We start from the raw sequence: 16,310 nt of genomic DNA, 5'->3' as shown, positions 1-16,310 counted from the left end.
CACGGTGTACATATCCCAACCCCAAAGTGCAGAGCCTCATCAGACCCGGACATTTATTTATCCGGGATAATATAAACTGATGATCCAAAGAGCGTAAGACGAATGATAATGCCAGAAGATATCACGGAGAGACTAATGAAAGTTTATAGCAGCCCTGGAGGTCTAGCTTCATTAATATGGAGAGAAGTGTTCTCTAGACCACGTATGGATAGATATTATAGAAATCGCTTGATTAGACTCCAATTCAAGGTTTATAGCTTGGAATAGATACAACAGTAACCAGAACTTATCTTGCACTTGTGTTGTAGGATTCGAATCCTGGGTTTAATTGAAAACACGTACAATTGCTCTGAATGTTGATCACTGATCTCATCAAGGGAGAAAACAGAGGTCGGCTCCGATGGTATCCGAGATTGGCTGATGTCCTGTGACAATACCTGACAGATTTTTGTGTAGTTGAGTGCAAGTTCAGTGAATAACGGTAAAGTAAAGTGTAAGTGACAGAAATATTACATAATTTTTGAATTCCATACACATCATGTGACCCGACCCGAAAGCTTCAAGGTGCTTTGACCAAGCTCTATCTTGACCATCGCGATACCACCTTTGCTCCTTTTCATTTCCTTGGATTCGCAGGCGTTGACTGCCATTCCAGTGATTTGGTGAGTTTAAATTTGCTTGCAATCAACTTCCCCCCTGATACCTGGCAATCCTGTTACCCGTCCGAGACCGGATACGGTAGTTACAAATCATTTCGCGGCTCCTTAGGCGCCCAGGCCAAAGTCCTCCACTTTGCTCTTCTGATCGGACGATTCCCACCCTTCCCATCTTAGCACTCTGATTTGTCCAATTTCAAGCCCATCATTCCTCACCCTGTGCCCACCTGCCCCTGCCTCTCCTTTCAGTATCAGCCCATCGTGCACTCCACCTTCGAGCGTCACCGGCACCTGCATGATTGGTCTATGTCTGATACTGCTGCACTCCTACCTTTTCCATGGAGTACCCAGCACTGCTCTTGCTTTAAGGGTTTCCTCTGACTACACCTGCACCTACCAGTCACTGGCACCTTTTACCCTCATAAATTCTTGTTTTCCACAGGTGACTTTGACTAAGACATCTGGCGTTTTCGTTCAGTTTAGGCAAAAACAATCATCCGAAAAGCTTATCGCAATCGTTTTCGACTACCTCCGCTGTACTCCGTACACTCCTTGAGTGTACCAACAACCTTCATACACCAATACTGGTGCCCTCTGACCTCAACCTCACCGCACTTCCTTTCGCTCGGCCGCAGCGCCTGCTCCCAATTTCCCCGACCGCTGGGAAATACTCCCTTCTCGCCGTCGATCAGCGGTCGCACTATCCGACGACGGCAACTACCATCCGATCAACCGTTTCCCCAACCTTTGTTGCCCTCGATGATGGCGACTGCGCTCGATCAGTCGCAGCGCGACTCTCTCGGAGGCGAACCTGTCGTCGAATCCGTCTCTATCACTCCGCCGCACAGTGCCAACGGCAAGAAGGAAGCGCCTGAAGGCGTCCCCTCCGAATTATCTGACCTCGAGCTTGACCACCAATCTGCCCCGGTACCCGATACAATCAAGATCAAGCAGGAGGAAGTGGAGGAGAAGGCCGAGGAAGTTGAAGAGATTGAACCCGATCATTACTATGGCGGCGGCAAGATTCCTGTCTTCAAGCCGGTGAGTACCATGCAAATTCCCGGGCTGCCGATGGCCCGGCGTTCGAGATTTCGCCTGCTACGGCAGACTGGGCAGAGAAGCCTACACCTTTTAGAGTCAGGCTGACCGGTATGGTTTTAGACAATGGACCAATTCCGAGACTTCCAGGGCTTCATCAACAAAATCGATAAATATGGAATGCAGGCAGGCATCGTGAAAGTTGTTCCTCCGAAAGAATGGTGAGTATAAAATTCTGACCGATCCGGATGGCTGTGCTCATGGACGTTGTCCTTTCAGGTCCGAGTCTCTTCCACCGCTGGACGAGGCAGTAAAGAAAATTCGGGTGAAGAACCCCATCATGCAAGAGTTCCACGGATCCCACGGTACATACACCCAAGCCAACATCGAACGTCAACGCTCGTACAATCTTCCTCAATGGAAGGGTCTATGTGAAGAAAGCAGCCACCAACCCCCCGCTCGCCGAGGAGAGAGACGCCGAAACCAAGAACGCGTTAACCGTGCCGCCCCGACACCACGACCCCCGTCTGCCCGCCCCGAGGGTCAGAAGCGCCGGCCTGGCCGTCCACCTAAGCGGGCAAATCAGGTCAAGGTCAAAGAGGAACCCCCTGCAGATGACGCTGAAAAGTCCAGACTGGAGGGTCCTCCGACGCCTGTGTCACCTGAGACCAACCCCGTGCAGCCCAAGACCGAGGACTTGAGTGAAGGCGAGTCCCTACCTACCACAAAGCCAAAGGGACGACAGCCCAAGTCCGTGACCTCACGCCGAAAGAACAACCGAGGCGATGCTACGGATCAAGTCGACGAGGAGGCATACACAGGATTTGATTACAGGATCCACGATCATGAAGATTACACCGCAGAAAGATGCGAGGAGCTTGAGACTAATTACTGGAAGTCGCTCATGTATAACAACCCGATGTACGGAGCCGACATGCCCGGTTCACTCTTCGAAGATTCTACGGAAACCTGGAATGTCGCCAAATTGCCTAATCTGCTTGACGTTCTAGGACAGAAAGTTCCCGGCGTCAATACCGCTTATCTCTACATGGGCATGTGGAAGGCTACCTTTGCTTGGCATCTCGAGGATGTAGACCTGTACAGCATCAACTACATCCACTTCGGTGCCCCCAAGCAGTGGTACAGCATCTCCCAAGAAGATGCACCTCGCTTTGAACAGGCCATGCGCAGCATCTGGTCGAGCGATGCGAAGAACTGCGATCAATTCCTTCGGCACAAGACCTATCTCGTCTCGCCTAGCCTTCTCAAATCACAATACGGGATCACCGTTAACCGATTGGTTCATTACGAGGGGGAGTTCGTCATTACGTTCCCTTACGGATACCACTCTGGATATAACATCGGATACAATTGCGCCGAGTCAGTCAACTTCGCGACCGAGCAATGGTTAGACTATGCTCGTATCGCTAAAAAGTGCAACTGCGAAGCAGACAGTGTCTGGATCGATGTGGACGAGATTGAACGCAAGCTACGTGGCGAGAGCACACCTGAGTACTATGGTGGATTCGAAAGCGAATTTGATGGATTCGAAGGTGCTTCAGATCTTCTTACACCACCACGTAGTGTGCCCGAGAAGACGTCCACTCGTGGCCGAAAGCGGAAGAATCCGGATGACGGGCCGAACACCAAACGACCCAAACTCCACCCCGAAGGACCACGGAAGCTCCCGTGTTTGCTATGCCCTAACAATCTGGACTATGAGGACCTTCTTCCGACCGAAGATGGTAAAGGGCATGCGCATAGACGGTGTGCCGCATTCATTGAAGAGACCACGATTCTCCGTGACGCGTCTGGTACGGAAGTTGTGTGTGACATTGACAAGATCCCCAAGGCTCGCCTGGGCCTAAAATGTCTCTTTTGCCGCGAAGTCCGCGGTGCCTGCTTCCAGTGTAACTTCGGAAAATGCACGCGCGCTTATCATGCAACATGCGCCCTTTTGGCAGGTGTTCAAGTTGAACACGGTGCGATTGCTGTGATTGCCGATGATGGTACTCAATACTCAGTTCCGAGTGTGGACTTGAAATGCAAATTCCATCGTCAGAAGCGGCCCAATGGAGTCCTGGGTGAATCATCCGATGTGGACCGTCGGGTAATCGAATCGGCTCGTCGTTTGGTGCAAGGGAATTTGATCCAATTCCAAGCCGACAAGGAGATTAATGGCGCCATTGTTCTTGAAAATCGGCCCTCGGAGCGGAGTCTTTTGCTCAAGGTGCTCCCAAGAGGGTAAGTTGTTTTTTTTTTCCTTCCAAAAAAAAAAAAAATCCCTCTATTTTTTATCCCCTCCCACTAACAAATCTACAGGGATGTGATTGAAATGCCTTATCGCTGGATGCTCGTTGTTCGCAAGAGCAATTTCACACCCCTCGCACTAGGAATCCAACCCCTCCCAGCCCACCTAGCGCGAAAACCCGAACAGCGAAAAGAGTTAGAATCAGCGGTACCGGCGGCAGGTAGTGCATTCGGTGATTCACGATCTCCCTATCAGTGGGCCGAATTCGAAACAGTGGATGGAACTAGGAATCAATTCGCCCCACTCAGTACGGTCAACCTTCAGGGTGAGCAGATGTGGTATTATTTGGGCATGCAGTCCACCGAAAGTAGGGCACAGTATACGCACAACCCTAGCGTGTCCATCCACAACCCTCGGGCCAATTTCCTGGACAGCGTCAAGTCGCTTGGCATGAGTGTCAGCGCTCGTGCATCGAAGATCTCACCCCACCACTTTCATTATGCTGCCACCGCCCCTGCCCCTCCCTACCAGCGAAACCTGAACCAGCCAAATCAGCAGAACCAGCAAAATATTTACTCTCACCCGAATGTCAACACCCCTCACCTACAATCCCGACCGCCCTCTTCTGCCTTGCACCTCGCCCCTCCCCCTCCTTCTGTCCCTGTTGCCGGTGCTGCTGCTGGTGCTCCTGCGATGCCGTCGGCCTTTCGAACCCTACCCAATCAGTCTGCACGTCATGCCCCCTATCCTTCGGTCGTCAAGTCGCACGCTCAGCAGCAGCATCACCTCCCATCCACCAATACTTTTGCCAATGTCCGAGAACTCATTGCTCGCCGGCGGCTAGCACAGATTACCGACCACGCCAATGTTTTTGCCGGATACACTATCGTCAGCCCCGAATTGGTGGTAGAGACCCTGTTGGGTCCGATGGGCTCAATACCACCCGCCAATGGCCTCGAGAAGCTGGAGCTGGCCATGGCTCAGCAACGGGTTCAACCTCGGGCTGCGGATGGGACCTTGCTGCCGCCTCAGACTCTGAACATGCGGTCGGAGGAGGTCACTCGACTCCTTCAAATGCTCCGGTTCTCGCTGGTCAGCCACCGGGAGCGACTGGATGTAATTCAGAAGAAGGAGTCGGAGGGTATCAAGCAGGAGACGGTTGATCGAGGTAGCGTGGCCGCTGCTAAGATGCCCGGAAAATATGCCTACCTTGATCAGCAGCGGTCGCTGGCACCCAATGTCTATCAGTCTCCTTACAACATGCCGTCAGGTCTCTCTGAATATGCCAAGACTACCTACGGTTTGGTTCCTGCGGCAGATGACCCGCCCAAGCCATCACTGGCGAACGATTACTTCAACAGTCTTCCACAGGAGCATCAAGAAAAAATACTGAAGACCTGTGGTAGCTTCGTGCAGCGTGCAATTGAGCGGTCGGCTAGTCACAGCCGGCAAAGTTCATCATCAAATCTCCGGCTGTCGGCGGCTCTGGCAAAGCAAACGGAAAATCCGACAATTGACATCACCCCGGTGGAGGATCCTCCCCTTCTCTCCGGTCTAGACATGCCGCTCCACGCAGATTCTCCATGCTCCAGTTTCGGTCGGTCGCATCTACGATTCCAGTCGCCGAATGAGTTCCCCATCCATGGCCCAGACCCTCATCCCGACCATCACGATTTGTTCGGAGATCAGCAAGCGAATACCCGCTTCTGGCAGAACGGGCCGTGGGTCGGCGGGGATGGCAACACTCCCAATGACGAGAACCGACCATTCTTCGGACCACATCTCTTCGGACCACACGACCGACTCAAACATGACTATGCATCCTCCGACATCTCCCTGGGCAAGGGGCCCGGATCCTTGCACTCCGTCGATATGGCAGGCTTTGGGCCCGACATGAATGATGACCTTGGACTAAGTCCATAGATGTTGGTCTCGTCACTGGCCTCGTCACCTTTCTGACCTTTCTAACTCGCGTTTGCCTCTGCGACTGTACTTGCATTTCATGTAACGACTTCACCGGACTGACGACACTGCATGAATGGGCGTTTTCCTGATTTTTCATCCGACCTCGATTGACGATCGTTCCATCACCACGGTCATGTTTCTTTTACGATTTGGAGTTGGCACTAGCTGGCTGGTCACGACTCAGCGCATTTTCATTTCTTTTCGATCATTATTTTCCAAGGCGCGACTTCTCGGAAAAGGCGGCCCGACTGACCTACTTGACTACTTGCATGGTCATATAGACGGAGTTCAACTTGCACGGTTCCTTTGCGGCCGAAAAATTCCAGCCTTTTCCCATCACCATCTTTCTCTCTCGCCTCTTTCAACACTTACGGCCTACTTTCGCCCATACTCTTCCCCCGTCCCCCTCCCCCTCCCCCCACTGATCTCCCCCTTTGTTCTATTAGATATCTCATCAAACAAGAAAAAAATTCCTTTTCTTCACCCCAGCGAGATCACTGGATGACATTTGTGCTTTACACCTTTGATACCCCCCTTTACCCTGCCCTACAAATTCTGAAGGAAGGGTGTGGACCTGGATTTCACCTTTGATCTAATCCCCCCATCCTTCCCTGTTGATATATCCATCCTGGCGCTCATCGATTGCTCGGTCTCCCTGGATCATCGGTGGAGTCTTCGCAGCATGTTCCTGATGTGGCAGCCGTCACCTCGCGTGACCTTGATGTATGTGTGCAATGAATCATTCAAATATTATTCTCGAGTGTAGACCGTATTTGAGTACTCCGTAACCTAAGTAGATTTCTCGTGTTCCTAAGTATTCTCCTTGAGACCCAGCCACCACTTCCCTCTTCAGCCAAATCGGTTGGATTTTCAAGTGTCCACTCACCCCCACAGCACCAACCCGTATCCTCATCCCAGCCCCCGCATTTGTAAACTTAGCTTTCCTCGTAGATTGGTAGGCCATATACGGACATCTGGAGTAAGGTGCAGTCAATTCGTTAACGAGCCGTGTACGGAGTACAGAGGACATGTAGGGAGTATTGGCTGTCCTGCAAATTTGTTCTCTTCCCATTAGGGTTCTTGATCTTGCCGCGCTCATGGCTACAGTGTTCGCTATGTAATATATAGTTTGGCACGGAACCCCGCTGCAGATCGTATGATGTCAAACGTGTTCGGTTCCTACTGGGGATCTCTGCCTTATGTTATGTAGCGGTGTCTTGGGTTGGTTATAATGAGATTACATTGCTCAGATGTATGTACTCCGTTATTAGAGGCATTTAATTACATATGTAGGTACTTATGTCTTCGGCTAAGTATTCCGTAAGTTAGATATGCTACTCCTTACTTCATAGTGTACTCCGCATGTTTCCGTCAAGGGATCTGATGCAGGCTGATCTTGAACTCAAGAACTCAATGGCAGGTATCCCCTGCCATTCCCACGTGATATAGACTGAATACTATTTTAATGTCTTCCTTGATATCTGAGAGAATTGATCAAGTGAATAGGAGAATCTCAAGTGGGTCAAAATGCCGTGTCTTATCGTATTATACTATTAGGTCACAAGATCTTTCGCCCAGTCAGTAGTACCTCGAGATATAAAACAACGATAAGCCTATTCCGTAGAAGAATGTCATTCGTTCAATTCGGATAATCCCTTTTCGCCTCATCAAAACCTTGTTAGTGCGCGGTCCCGGACCGCGCCATGTCTTCCATGCGGGGTTAAGCCTGTCTTAGATATAATATACCTAAAGGTATCACTTATCCAGGTAACTTCGGGACTCCCCAATACATTCACCATGCGAAATTCCCAGGATGCCTCCGCCGATGAGGCATTGGCCCGTATGGGCTACAAGAGTGAATTACCACGAAACCTGAGCATGCTGAGCATCCTCGGCTTATCCTTTGCTATCATGGCAGCCCCCTTCGGACTGAGCACAACTCTCTACATCACCCTCGCCGACGGTCTATCCGTCACCATAATCTGGGGTTGGGTCTTCGTTTCTCTGATCTCAATTGCTATCGCCGCCTCTCTCGCCGAGATCTGCGCCGTATACCCAACAGCAGGAGGCGTGTACTACTGGAGCGCGATGCTCTCAACGCGCCGCTGGGCACCATTGATGTCCTTCATCGACGGATGGCTAACCCTCGTCGGCAATTGGACCGTCACACTGAGCATCATCTTCTCCGGTGGCCAGCTGATCCTCAGCGCCATCTCCATCTTCGACGAGTCCTTCGTTGCCAATGCGTGGCAGACCGTATTGATGTTCTGGGCAGTCATGCTCTTCTGCGCCCTAGTCAACATCTTCTTATCGCGCTATCTCGATCTCATCAACAAAGTCTGCATCTTCTGGACAGCAGGCAGCGTCATCGTAATCCTCGTCACGCTCTTGACAATGGCTGACAACCGCCGAGACGCTGAATTTGTCTTCGCCCACTATGACGCCTCCACCAGCGGCTGGCCCGATGGATGGGCCTTCTTCGTGGGTTTGCTGCAGGCAGCATACACCCTGACAGGCTACGGAATGGTCGCTGCCATGTGCGAAGAGGTGCAGAACCCACACCGCGAGGTACCCAAGGCAATCGTGTTATCTGTGGTGGCTGCTGGCATCACTGGTCTGTTCTACCTGATTCCGATTTTATTCGTGATGCCCAACGTTCAGATGCTGCGCGAAGTAGCCAGCGGCCAGCCGATCGGCCTGCTCTTTAAGACGGTGACTGGTTCAGCGGGCGGTGGCTTCGGCTTGCTCTTCCTAGTTCTGGGCATCATGCTGTTCGCCGGCATCGGGTCCCTCACGGCTGCCAGTCGCTGCACGTATGCATTCGCGCGCGACGGCGCCATTCCGGGCTTCAAGCTCTGGCGTCGGGTGAACAAGAAGTTGGATGTACCTGTGTGGGCTGTAGTGCTCTCGGCGGTCGTGGATGGCTTGCTGGGACTGATCTATTTCGGTTCCACGGCTGCGTTCAACTCCTTCACTGGCGTGGCTACTATCTGTCTGTCGACCTCGTATGGTCTCCCGATTTTGATTTCTTTGGTTCGGGGCCGTCGTGATGTGAAAAGTTCCTCGTTTTCCCTCGGTCGCTTTGGATTCGCCATTAACTGCGTTACTATTGCCTGGATCGTTCTGGCTGTCGCTCTCTTCTGTATGCCTGTTACCTTGCCTGTTACCCCGGAGTCTATGAACTATGCCAGTGTTGTTTTCGCTGGATTTGCTGGTATTAGTATCTTTTGGTACTTCGTTTATGCGCGTAAGCACTTTACTGGACCTCCTATCAGTGGTGACGAGGCCCGCGCAGCCACGGAGCTTATGACGGGGACGCCCGTGGATGCGGAGAAACCGTTGGAGACGATGAAGAAGTTGCCGAGCGAGTAGGGAGTTTTACATTCTTTTATATTATATTGCTATTTGTATGTTTAAGAAATAATATCAAAAAACAATTCAACTTATACTACAATTATCCTCCTTATCCTCCAGTGTTTGAATGTAATTTCGCCGACAATCACAGGTGCCCTGACGATCGCCGAGAGCCGCGGTCCAACACACGCCATCTCCAGATAATCTCCTGGCTTTCTTCCCACATTTTGATTGGAGTAAATCTTTTCAATCTGGGGAAAGTAAAGAAGACAGCATTCCGGGGAAGATCACAATCAGACCACAGGGGACCTCGGGAATCTCCAATCTCCTATCGGAAACCACATTCAATCCCAATTCCCCAAAACACCACCCTTCCAGCATCTCTCCGCCAAAAACAATCATCGCTATATCCCCAAATTCCTATCTCCAGCTTTATACGCTCCCCATGAGGACCCGCGCAAGCCGATGCCCAACCCCGCTCCCATGAAGACAGGGCAAACCGGACCGCTTATCGCGTCATGTCGGACTCTGTAGGTGCGTGTGCAGATTGCGCCCTGCGTCATGCATTTGGATCTCACTGACACCCGCCATCCCAGATCGAGTCTTTGTTCATGCCCTCAATACCGTTAAGAGGATTCCCCGGACCGGCACCGCGCGACCTCCCGCTGCCGAGCGGTTGGCCCTATATGGCTTGTATAAACAGAGTATGGGTGAGTGCCCACAACACCGGGAAACACAATGTGAAACCGGAACCAGAGGGACTAATATTCGGTCAGAGGGGGACGTGGAGGGAGTAATGGATCGACCGATTGGGAACACGCCAGAGGTGCACGCGGAGTGCGAGAAATGGTATGTCCGAAACGCGCGGGGAAGGAGATCTTGATGTGGATCTTGCCCGGTCTATGAAACACAGCTTCTTCTCCGTCTCTGCATCCGACCACCACGCTTACAATGTCTTGGCTAGGGATGCATGGTACGCGCAGCGCGACTTGTCGCGCACCGAAGCCAAACGGCGATACATCTCGACGCTCATCAACACCATGCACGAATACGCCTCCCAGACACCCGAAGCATGTGAGCTAGTCGCGGAGCTCGAGTTCGTCTGGGACCAGATCAAGTTCAACGCCGCCTCGTCGTCCGGTTCCAGCCCGCTGAATGCAGTCGGTGTCCCGCCCTTATCGCGCAGTGCGTACGGGAGTATTGGGAGTCGATTGGCGCAGGAGGACTACGACCGTCCTGCTCGACGGGATGATACCAGTCGGCGGGATCGGGATTCGAGATTACGGGTTCTTAGTCCTGTGAGCCAGCCGGAGGAAGAAGAATATTATCGGCGACGGAGGGGGTCTGTGGAAAATAACGAGGAGGGAGGAAGACATAATGAGGATGAGGATGAGGATTCTGAGGAGTTTGAGGAAGCTCGTGATAGCTTATACGAAGAACGAGATCAAGACGACCACGACGACGATGACCCCGATCATACCAACTCCGTCTCCAACACACATACACATACCGACGTCTCCTCACATCACCGTCCCAAACATCGACGCAACCCTGCTTCTGGTATTAGTATAGACAGCAGTGGGAATGGTCTGCCGCATCGAGATTCCCATTCAGATCAACCCCGGAAAGACAGTCGCTGGCGCCGCCGTGTCGAGCAGGCCTTGACGAAAATGACGGCTGAGGTTGCTGCTGTGCGAGAGCAGATGGAAGCTCGGTCTGTTGCGCAGCGTCGTCGGTCTGGTCTGTTCGCGTGGTTGAAGTGGATGATTTGGGTTGCTGTGCGTCAGATCGTGGTTGATATTGCTATGCTGGGCATGCTGCTTATCTGGATGCGGTTGAGGGGGGATCGTCGTGTTGAGCATCGACTTAAGACGGGCTGGGCAGCGGTTAAGGTGAGGCTTGGGAAGTTGAAGCTCCTGAAGATCGTGGATATGCCTATCTTGCCATAGGAGGGGTTTTAAGGCTGTGGTTGTGGTTGTGGTCTTTCTCTTCTCCTCTTCTTTTCTTTTCTTTTCTTTTGCCTCATTTTGCTGCATTTTACTGGCATTGCTTGCACTTCCTTGTCTATTCCCACATCACTTGGTTTACTTTCTTGTGTCTATTCCTCTTTTCTTTTGTCCAGTATATATGGGTTTCAATTTCAGGTTTCGGGGTTCCCTCCTCCTTTTCTTCTGTTGTCTTTTTCTTTTCTTGGGTCTATGGTACATGTTGTGTCTTAAGGTGGCAGGCTAGTTATATCCAGTTATTGATAGATGCAGGCACCAGTCTAGATGATGTGCTGCTATGGTTCTATGGAGGCTTAGATTTCAGGGTTAGATGAAGATGTATACCATGTCTGCTGTTTTTCTTTTGATAATTTAGCATGTCTATCTATATGCCCTATTAGAAGTCATGGGAGTTTGGCCCAGTTATTCATGATATTGCTCTTCTCTTTCATTAAGGGATTACATAGATTCGGTAACAATTCAAAGCCTTAGGAAATAACTAACGGTCACCTTCGATATATCTATCGATGCGGTTCTCCGTATCTTATAACGCCAGTATTATTCGACATATATCATGCAGTGATAATCAAGATGTCCATCGCACATACCTACCACCGTAAGCCCAATACTACCGCTGCTTTCAAGACCAGTCCAAGTTCTAAGATGCGTCATATGCGAAAGCCGTGGCACCGGTTGAGATGAAAGGCGTAACTGGAGCATCCGCTGTCGTTGTGCAGGTATAGCCGTTGATTGGATATAACCCAAAGGTAGTGCCATAGCTATATAGGCTTCCAAGATCGCCATTGTCGGTACCTGCACTATAGACCGATGGAGAAACATCCGAGATCGGGACAGTCAAAATCAATTTCTCATGCTGAACAGGCGTCGCCGTCGCAGCCACCATATTTGCAAGTAAGGCCATAAAGATAATGGCAAACGGAATCCTCCCCAGTGCCAAAAGAGCCGAAGCCGCAGAAACCGCAGTTGGAGTCGGCGAAGGCGGCGGACGACGAGAAGTTGTCTTATTAGCAAAGTCGGTGCCAACCCAGGCATTCCAGTTCTGGATATCTTCCAGGCACGAGTCCGAGATCGATGCACCCCGCATCTCAGCGATGGTCTTTCCCCGACGAGACACCGTCACGACAACTTGTCCAGTATTACCGTCGAACGGCACACTGCCATGATAAAGACCCACTGGACCATGTGGTTTATTCTTCCATTTCCCGTCTTGCACAACACCACCAATATCAACCGACACATCCACATCCACAGCAGACCGCAGAAGCGCAGAGTAATACACCTCATCCTTCAAGACCTCCGTAGGCGGGAACACCTCCTGCCCGTGTGTCTCTGTATTACCCGTAGTGCCACCATTTTTACAAGCCGTCCCAGGCGCCTGACGGAACCAAGCAGTAACGCCCTCGGTAGTAACATTCGCCCTGGCACCCTTATAGACATCGATGATGAAAGGCAAGAAATCGCGCCAGCCATCATGGGGATGTCCAGAGGCGTAGTTGTAGCTAGCCTTTCCGATCTCGAAAGTCGCATACGCACCCTCATGCAGCGGGCCAATGTAGTGCGATTCGCCGTAGTCGTTCCACGAGATGATCTCCACAAAGTCCGGCTTGAGCGCTATCACTTGCTGCCACCGATCGTACCACAGGTTATCGCCGTTCCAGATCCAGTTCTTGCCGTAGCCGGGCAGGTTCGTGTAGAACCACGGCGAGACGGGCATCATGTACGGTAGCTCGCCGGTGTCTTTGAGCCACTGCATGTACGTTGAGTCGATGTAGGTTTCCATCGGGGCTGGGCCTTCGGGCCATGCGGCCCAGGAGAATAGTCCGTCTGGAACGCCTGGGGCGACGGCGAGGGCTTCCTTTGCGCCTAGGGCGGACCAGCCCGGTACGAAGAAGCAGTCTACGTACTTTTTGATCGTGGCCCAGTCTGTGGCGTTGGAGGAGCCTTCGAAGGTGGAGACGAAGGGTTTGCCGTCGTGTTGGTAGTAGGCTGGGTTGTTTGCGTATTTCCTAAGTAGGCCGATCACTTCGCCTTCTGGCCAGGCGCCGTTGCCTACGTAGTCGAATGAGAAGAGGAGTTGGAAGTTTAGGGCGTTTGCGGCGGTGAATGCGTTTGCTAGAGAGCGGTTGTTGGTTGGGAAGTTGTATGCGATGTTTAGGGCAAAGGCGTCGATGTGGGCCTTTTGTGCTTCTGCAATGTTGATTTCCCAGTCATACACTGTGAAGTTTTCCGAGTTGTATACCTGGAGTTGGTGGAGGTTAGCAGAGATATGGATCGTTGTTGGAAGGCTTTACCATGAAGTGAGCGAACACGGCCGTTGCTTGGACGTGATGGACGCTCCTCCATAATGATAGAATCAAGAATATTGTCGACTTCATGTCAACCTGCGTTTGCGGCTCAGACTATAGAGGTAAGTAGCACTTCAATAGAGAGAGCCGTTGAAGAGATAAGAGCGGCTTTTGTATAAATTATCTATGTACTAGTTTTCCTGTTGCACACGCACAGAATATGGTGAAGAGTTTGATACCTGCATCTATCCCTCTCGAGATGTCTATAGATAGATGCCGGAGGTCCGTTATTCGTACATCGGGATCTAAGCGTACTCTTGCCCTCTCTTGGCCTTTCTCTTTGTACTTTCCCCTTGCCTTGGGTCTTCATACTCGGGGTCTATACTGGCTTTCTATATTCTGAAATACCCCAGATGTACTTCAATAGCTAACGCCGCTAACCCATGCTGTGACAAGAGGACTCTTCAATCTCGATAAAACAGTACGTAGATATGTTTCGGATTATCTCGAAGGCATAGTTACACCAGGTAGTATATCGGAAGGCCGGAATTAGGGCTCAATTACACACATTGACCAGCAAGCCAAACCCCTGCAATCGAGTCAGGTGAAGGATGATGATCATTATGGACTTCTTCGGATTATAGAATGTAACAATTTGTCATTTTAATCCAGACTCTGCAGAACGGTTGATGCTAAGCCTTGTATCAGGCCGGAAAATTGTCCAGTCCAGATCGGTATTTTGAGAGACACGATATCATTAGATGAGATCTTCCCAAAGCTACGTTATTAGGATTATAGAGCTTGACATGCTCAGCAATGTTATCCATAGATTTGTTAGGGGTGGTAGATGCATTGGCAGCCAGTAAAACCGCTAGTATATATATACCCAACCCCGAACTTAATATTACACACCACTACCTCCATGTATACTATCACGAACTCCCTAAAGTGGTATTAAATACTTGGTGCCAGCTGGGGAGGGTCGCTAGATCCACAGGCCCCCATAACGATAACCATCATACACGGTGGTGATGAGTTGGACAGAGCCAAAGATCGGAAGGAAAACATGGCTGGACATGTTATATACACGGTGAGACTCTGCGGTGCATGGGTAAGCCTGAGCAATAACTAATGTATACAACTTTCCCCGCCGAGGAATGTCAGTGTAATGTGCCTCGCTTATTCACTGCAATGGTTACCTACATATGCACCAAGCCGAGGAGGTATTCGAGCCAGTGGACAGCATTTGAGTCCGTACTACTACCAACTCGAGAACATGCCATTGCAAACCATTATGGGTTAGAAAGCATATCGCCCCATACAGTGAGGCAGGGAGATCGGGAGATTGAGCAGAAAACCATGTAACCATTCATGATGCCAAGAGATATTTACACAAACATAGACCGGATTTACGGTCGAGCATCCAAATAAAACAGTGATATAGAAAAAAGACAATGCCCAGATTATGAGAGGGAAAGGTGAGGGTGTAATCAAGGCGAGTCTAGAGAGGACAAAGTGAACCGATCAGTGTTTACCACTGGGGACCGGGGTACTGTGCGTATTTTTGCTTGGGGCGCAAGTGAACAGGAACCTGGCCCTCGGGGGTGCCAGGGATGGTCTTCTTCAAGCCCTAAAAGAAACGAGAAAAGTGCATGTTAGATCCAGTCTGGGGTGATAGCGGATGCCATGGATGCGAGGTGATCAAGACGATCGAAAGTAAGAGGGCATATATCGTACCAATTTGTCAAAGACACAGTTGTTAAGCTGCATTTCGGCCCGGCGGCACTCCCAGAGTTGGTGGTTGTTGTTCTCGAGACACTCCCAGTGGGCCTTGAACTGGTCGAGGCAGTGGGTGTTGATGTCCTTGATGCTGCGAGGGGTCAGTATCTCCGTCCTAACTTAAAGATAAACAACAGAAACAACGTACACGCTAGCGGCACAGCGCGTCACCTTCCGGCCCTCCTTCAAGCAGTCGATCTCCCCGCGGCCATTGGCCTCGTCCTTGCACTTCATGAAGTCGTCATTGAAGGCCTTGCAGCGGTCTCCAATGAAATAGGCTGCACTCATCAGGGGCGCAGATGTGGCACCGACCTCCTCCACCTTGGGAATGTGATCGGGCATGGGCGTGGTGTCCACCAGGACAGTCTGGTTGAAGCTGTGCGCGGAGGGATAGAGGTTAGCGTTTCCCATTGAGCTTGACAAAGAGAAAGCGATTGGAATCAAGATACATACCGAGCATCTCTTTGGGCCATGGCGACGGGTGGCTTGTCAGAAAGACTGTGAGGGGAAAGAGGTGCAATTGAGACGAGACTTGGAGATCGATAGTCGAGAGCTGCGGGTTGCGGTGGAATGAAATTTGGCTCGTCGGTGATTGGCTCGTTGGTTTGTGCTTAGGTCAGCATAGCATGTTGCCCAGGTGCAGTATTGGGAGCCAGCGTATGTGAATTGTTGCCTTTATTTATAGGGGATATCAATAGTAAAAAGCTATTAGGACAATATAATTGAATAATATACCCATTCAATTCAATACTTATTCACATCTTCCTTTCAATATGTATTCAAGCTGTTTGCGAACAATGGCCCATCACGTGACACAAACAAATCGAGCTCCGGCTCTCATCTTTCTCGGCCTTCGAGCTCCATCGAAGAACCCCTCAGCTTTCTCTCCTTCCACTGCCAGCACCCGGTCCCTGGATTATGTGCCTTAGACTTGTTTCTATTTCCCTTCAGCGCTCTTAATCTGGCTGCGCCAGTG

At 50.9% G+C, this 16,310-nt stretch overlaps 6 protein-coding genes across 6 annotated transcripts; 3 read left to right on the top strand and 3 right to left on the bottom strand.

Annotated features, from left to right (window-relative positions):
• Positions 1-764: 764 nt before the first annotated feature.
• On the bottom strand, positions 765-953 carry N7525_002749 (uncharacterized protein; the record flags this gene model as incomplete). The annotated part of the gene is made up of 1 exon (XM_061212424.1): positions 765-953. The coding sequence occupies one exon, from the start codon at positions 951-953 to the stop codon at positions 765-767; it is 189 nt and encodes a 62-aa protein (XP_061069445.1).
• A 462-nt stretch (positions 954-1,415) lies between these two features.
• Positions 1,416-5,868, top strand: N7525_002748 (putative jumonji family transcription factor; the record flags this gene model as incomplete). The annotated part of the gene is made up of 4 exons (XM_002559647.2): positions 1,416-1,697; positions 1,818-1,915; positions 1,974-3,938; positions 4,017-5,868. 4 exons carry the CDS (start codon positions 1,416-1,418, stop codon positions 5,866-5,868), a joined length of 4,197 nt encoding a protein of 1,398 aa, XP_002559693.2.
• Positions 5,869-7,707: 1,839 nt separating this feature from the next.
• On the top strand, positions 7,708-9,282 carry N7525_002747 (putative GABA permease; the record flags this gene model as incomplete). Its single annotated transcript, XM_061212423.1, has 1 exon — positions 7,708-9,282. The coding sequence occupies one exon, from the start codon at positions 7,708-7,710 to the stop codon at positions 9,280-9,282; it is 1,575 nt and encodes a 524-aa protein (XP_061069444.1).
• A 500-nt stretch (positions 9,283-9,782) lies between these two features.
• N7525_002746 (acyl-CoA-binding domain-containing protein) lies at positions 9,783-11,213 on the top strand (the record flags this gene model as incomplete). The annotated part of the gene is made up of 4 exons (XM_002559649.2): positions 9,783-9,798; positions 9,861-9,974; positions 10,041-10,113; positions 10,178-11,213. 4 exons carry the CDS (start codon positions 9,783-9,785, stop codon positions 11,211-11,213), a joined length of 1,239 nt encoding a protein of 412 aa, XP_002559695.2.
• Positions 11,214-11,907: 694 nt separating this feature from the next.
• N7525_002745 (glycoside hydrolase family 71 protein) lies at positions 11,908-13,613 on the bottom strand (the record flags this gene model as incomplete). Its single annotated transcript, XM_061212422.1, has 2 exons — positions 11,908-13,509; positions 13,578-13,613. The coding sequence occupies 2 exons, from the start codon at positions 13,611-13,613 to the stop codon at positions 11,908-11,910; spliced, it is 1,638 nt and encodes a 545-aa protein (XP_061069443.1).
• A 1,473-nt stretch (positions 13,614-15,086) lies between these two features.
• On the bottom strand, positions 15,087-15,807 carry N7525_002744 (coiled-coil-helix-coiled-coil-helix domain-containing protein; the record flags this gene model as incomplete). Its single annotated transcript, XM_002559651.1, has 4 exons — positions 15,087-15,185; positions 15,293-15,425; positions 15,483-15,710; positions 15,788-15,807. The coding sequence occupies 4 exons, from the start codon at positions 15,805-15,807 to the stop codon at positions 15,087-15,089; spliced, it is 480 nt and encodes a 159-aa protein (XP_002559697.1).
• Positions 15,808-16,310: the final 503 nt, after the last annotated feature.

This window comes from Penicillium rubens (assembly GCF_028828025.1).
Source record: "Penicillium rubens strain IBT 27055 chromosome Unknown utg000002l_segment0_segment0, whole genome shotgun sequence".
NCBI classification, from domain to species: domain Eukaryota; kingdom Fungi; phylum Ascomycota; class Eurotiomycetes; order Eurotiales; family Aspergillaceae; genus Penicillium; species Penicillium rubens.
The sequence above is the reverse complement of the archived record's forward strand: the minus strand, read 5'-3'. Positions and strand labels throughout refer to the sequence as shown.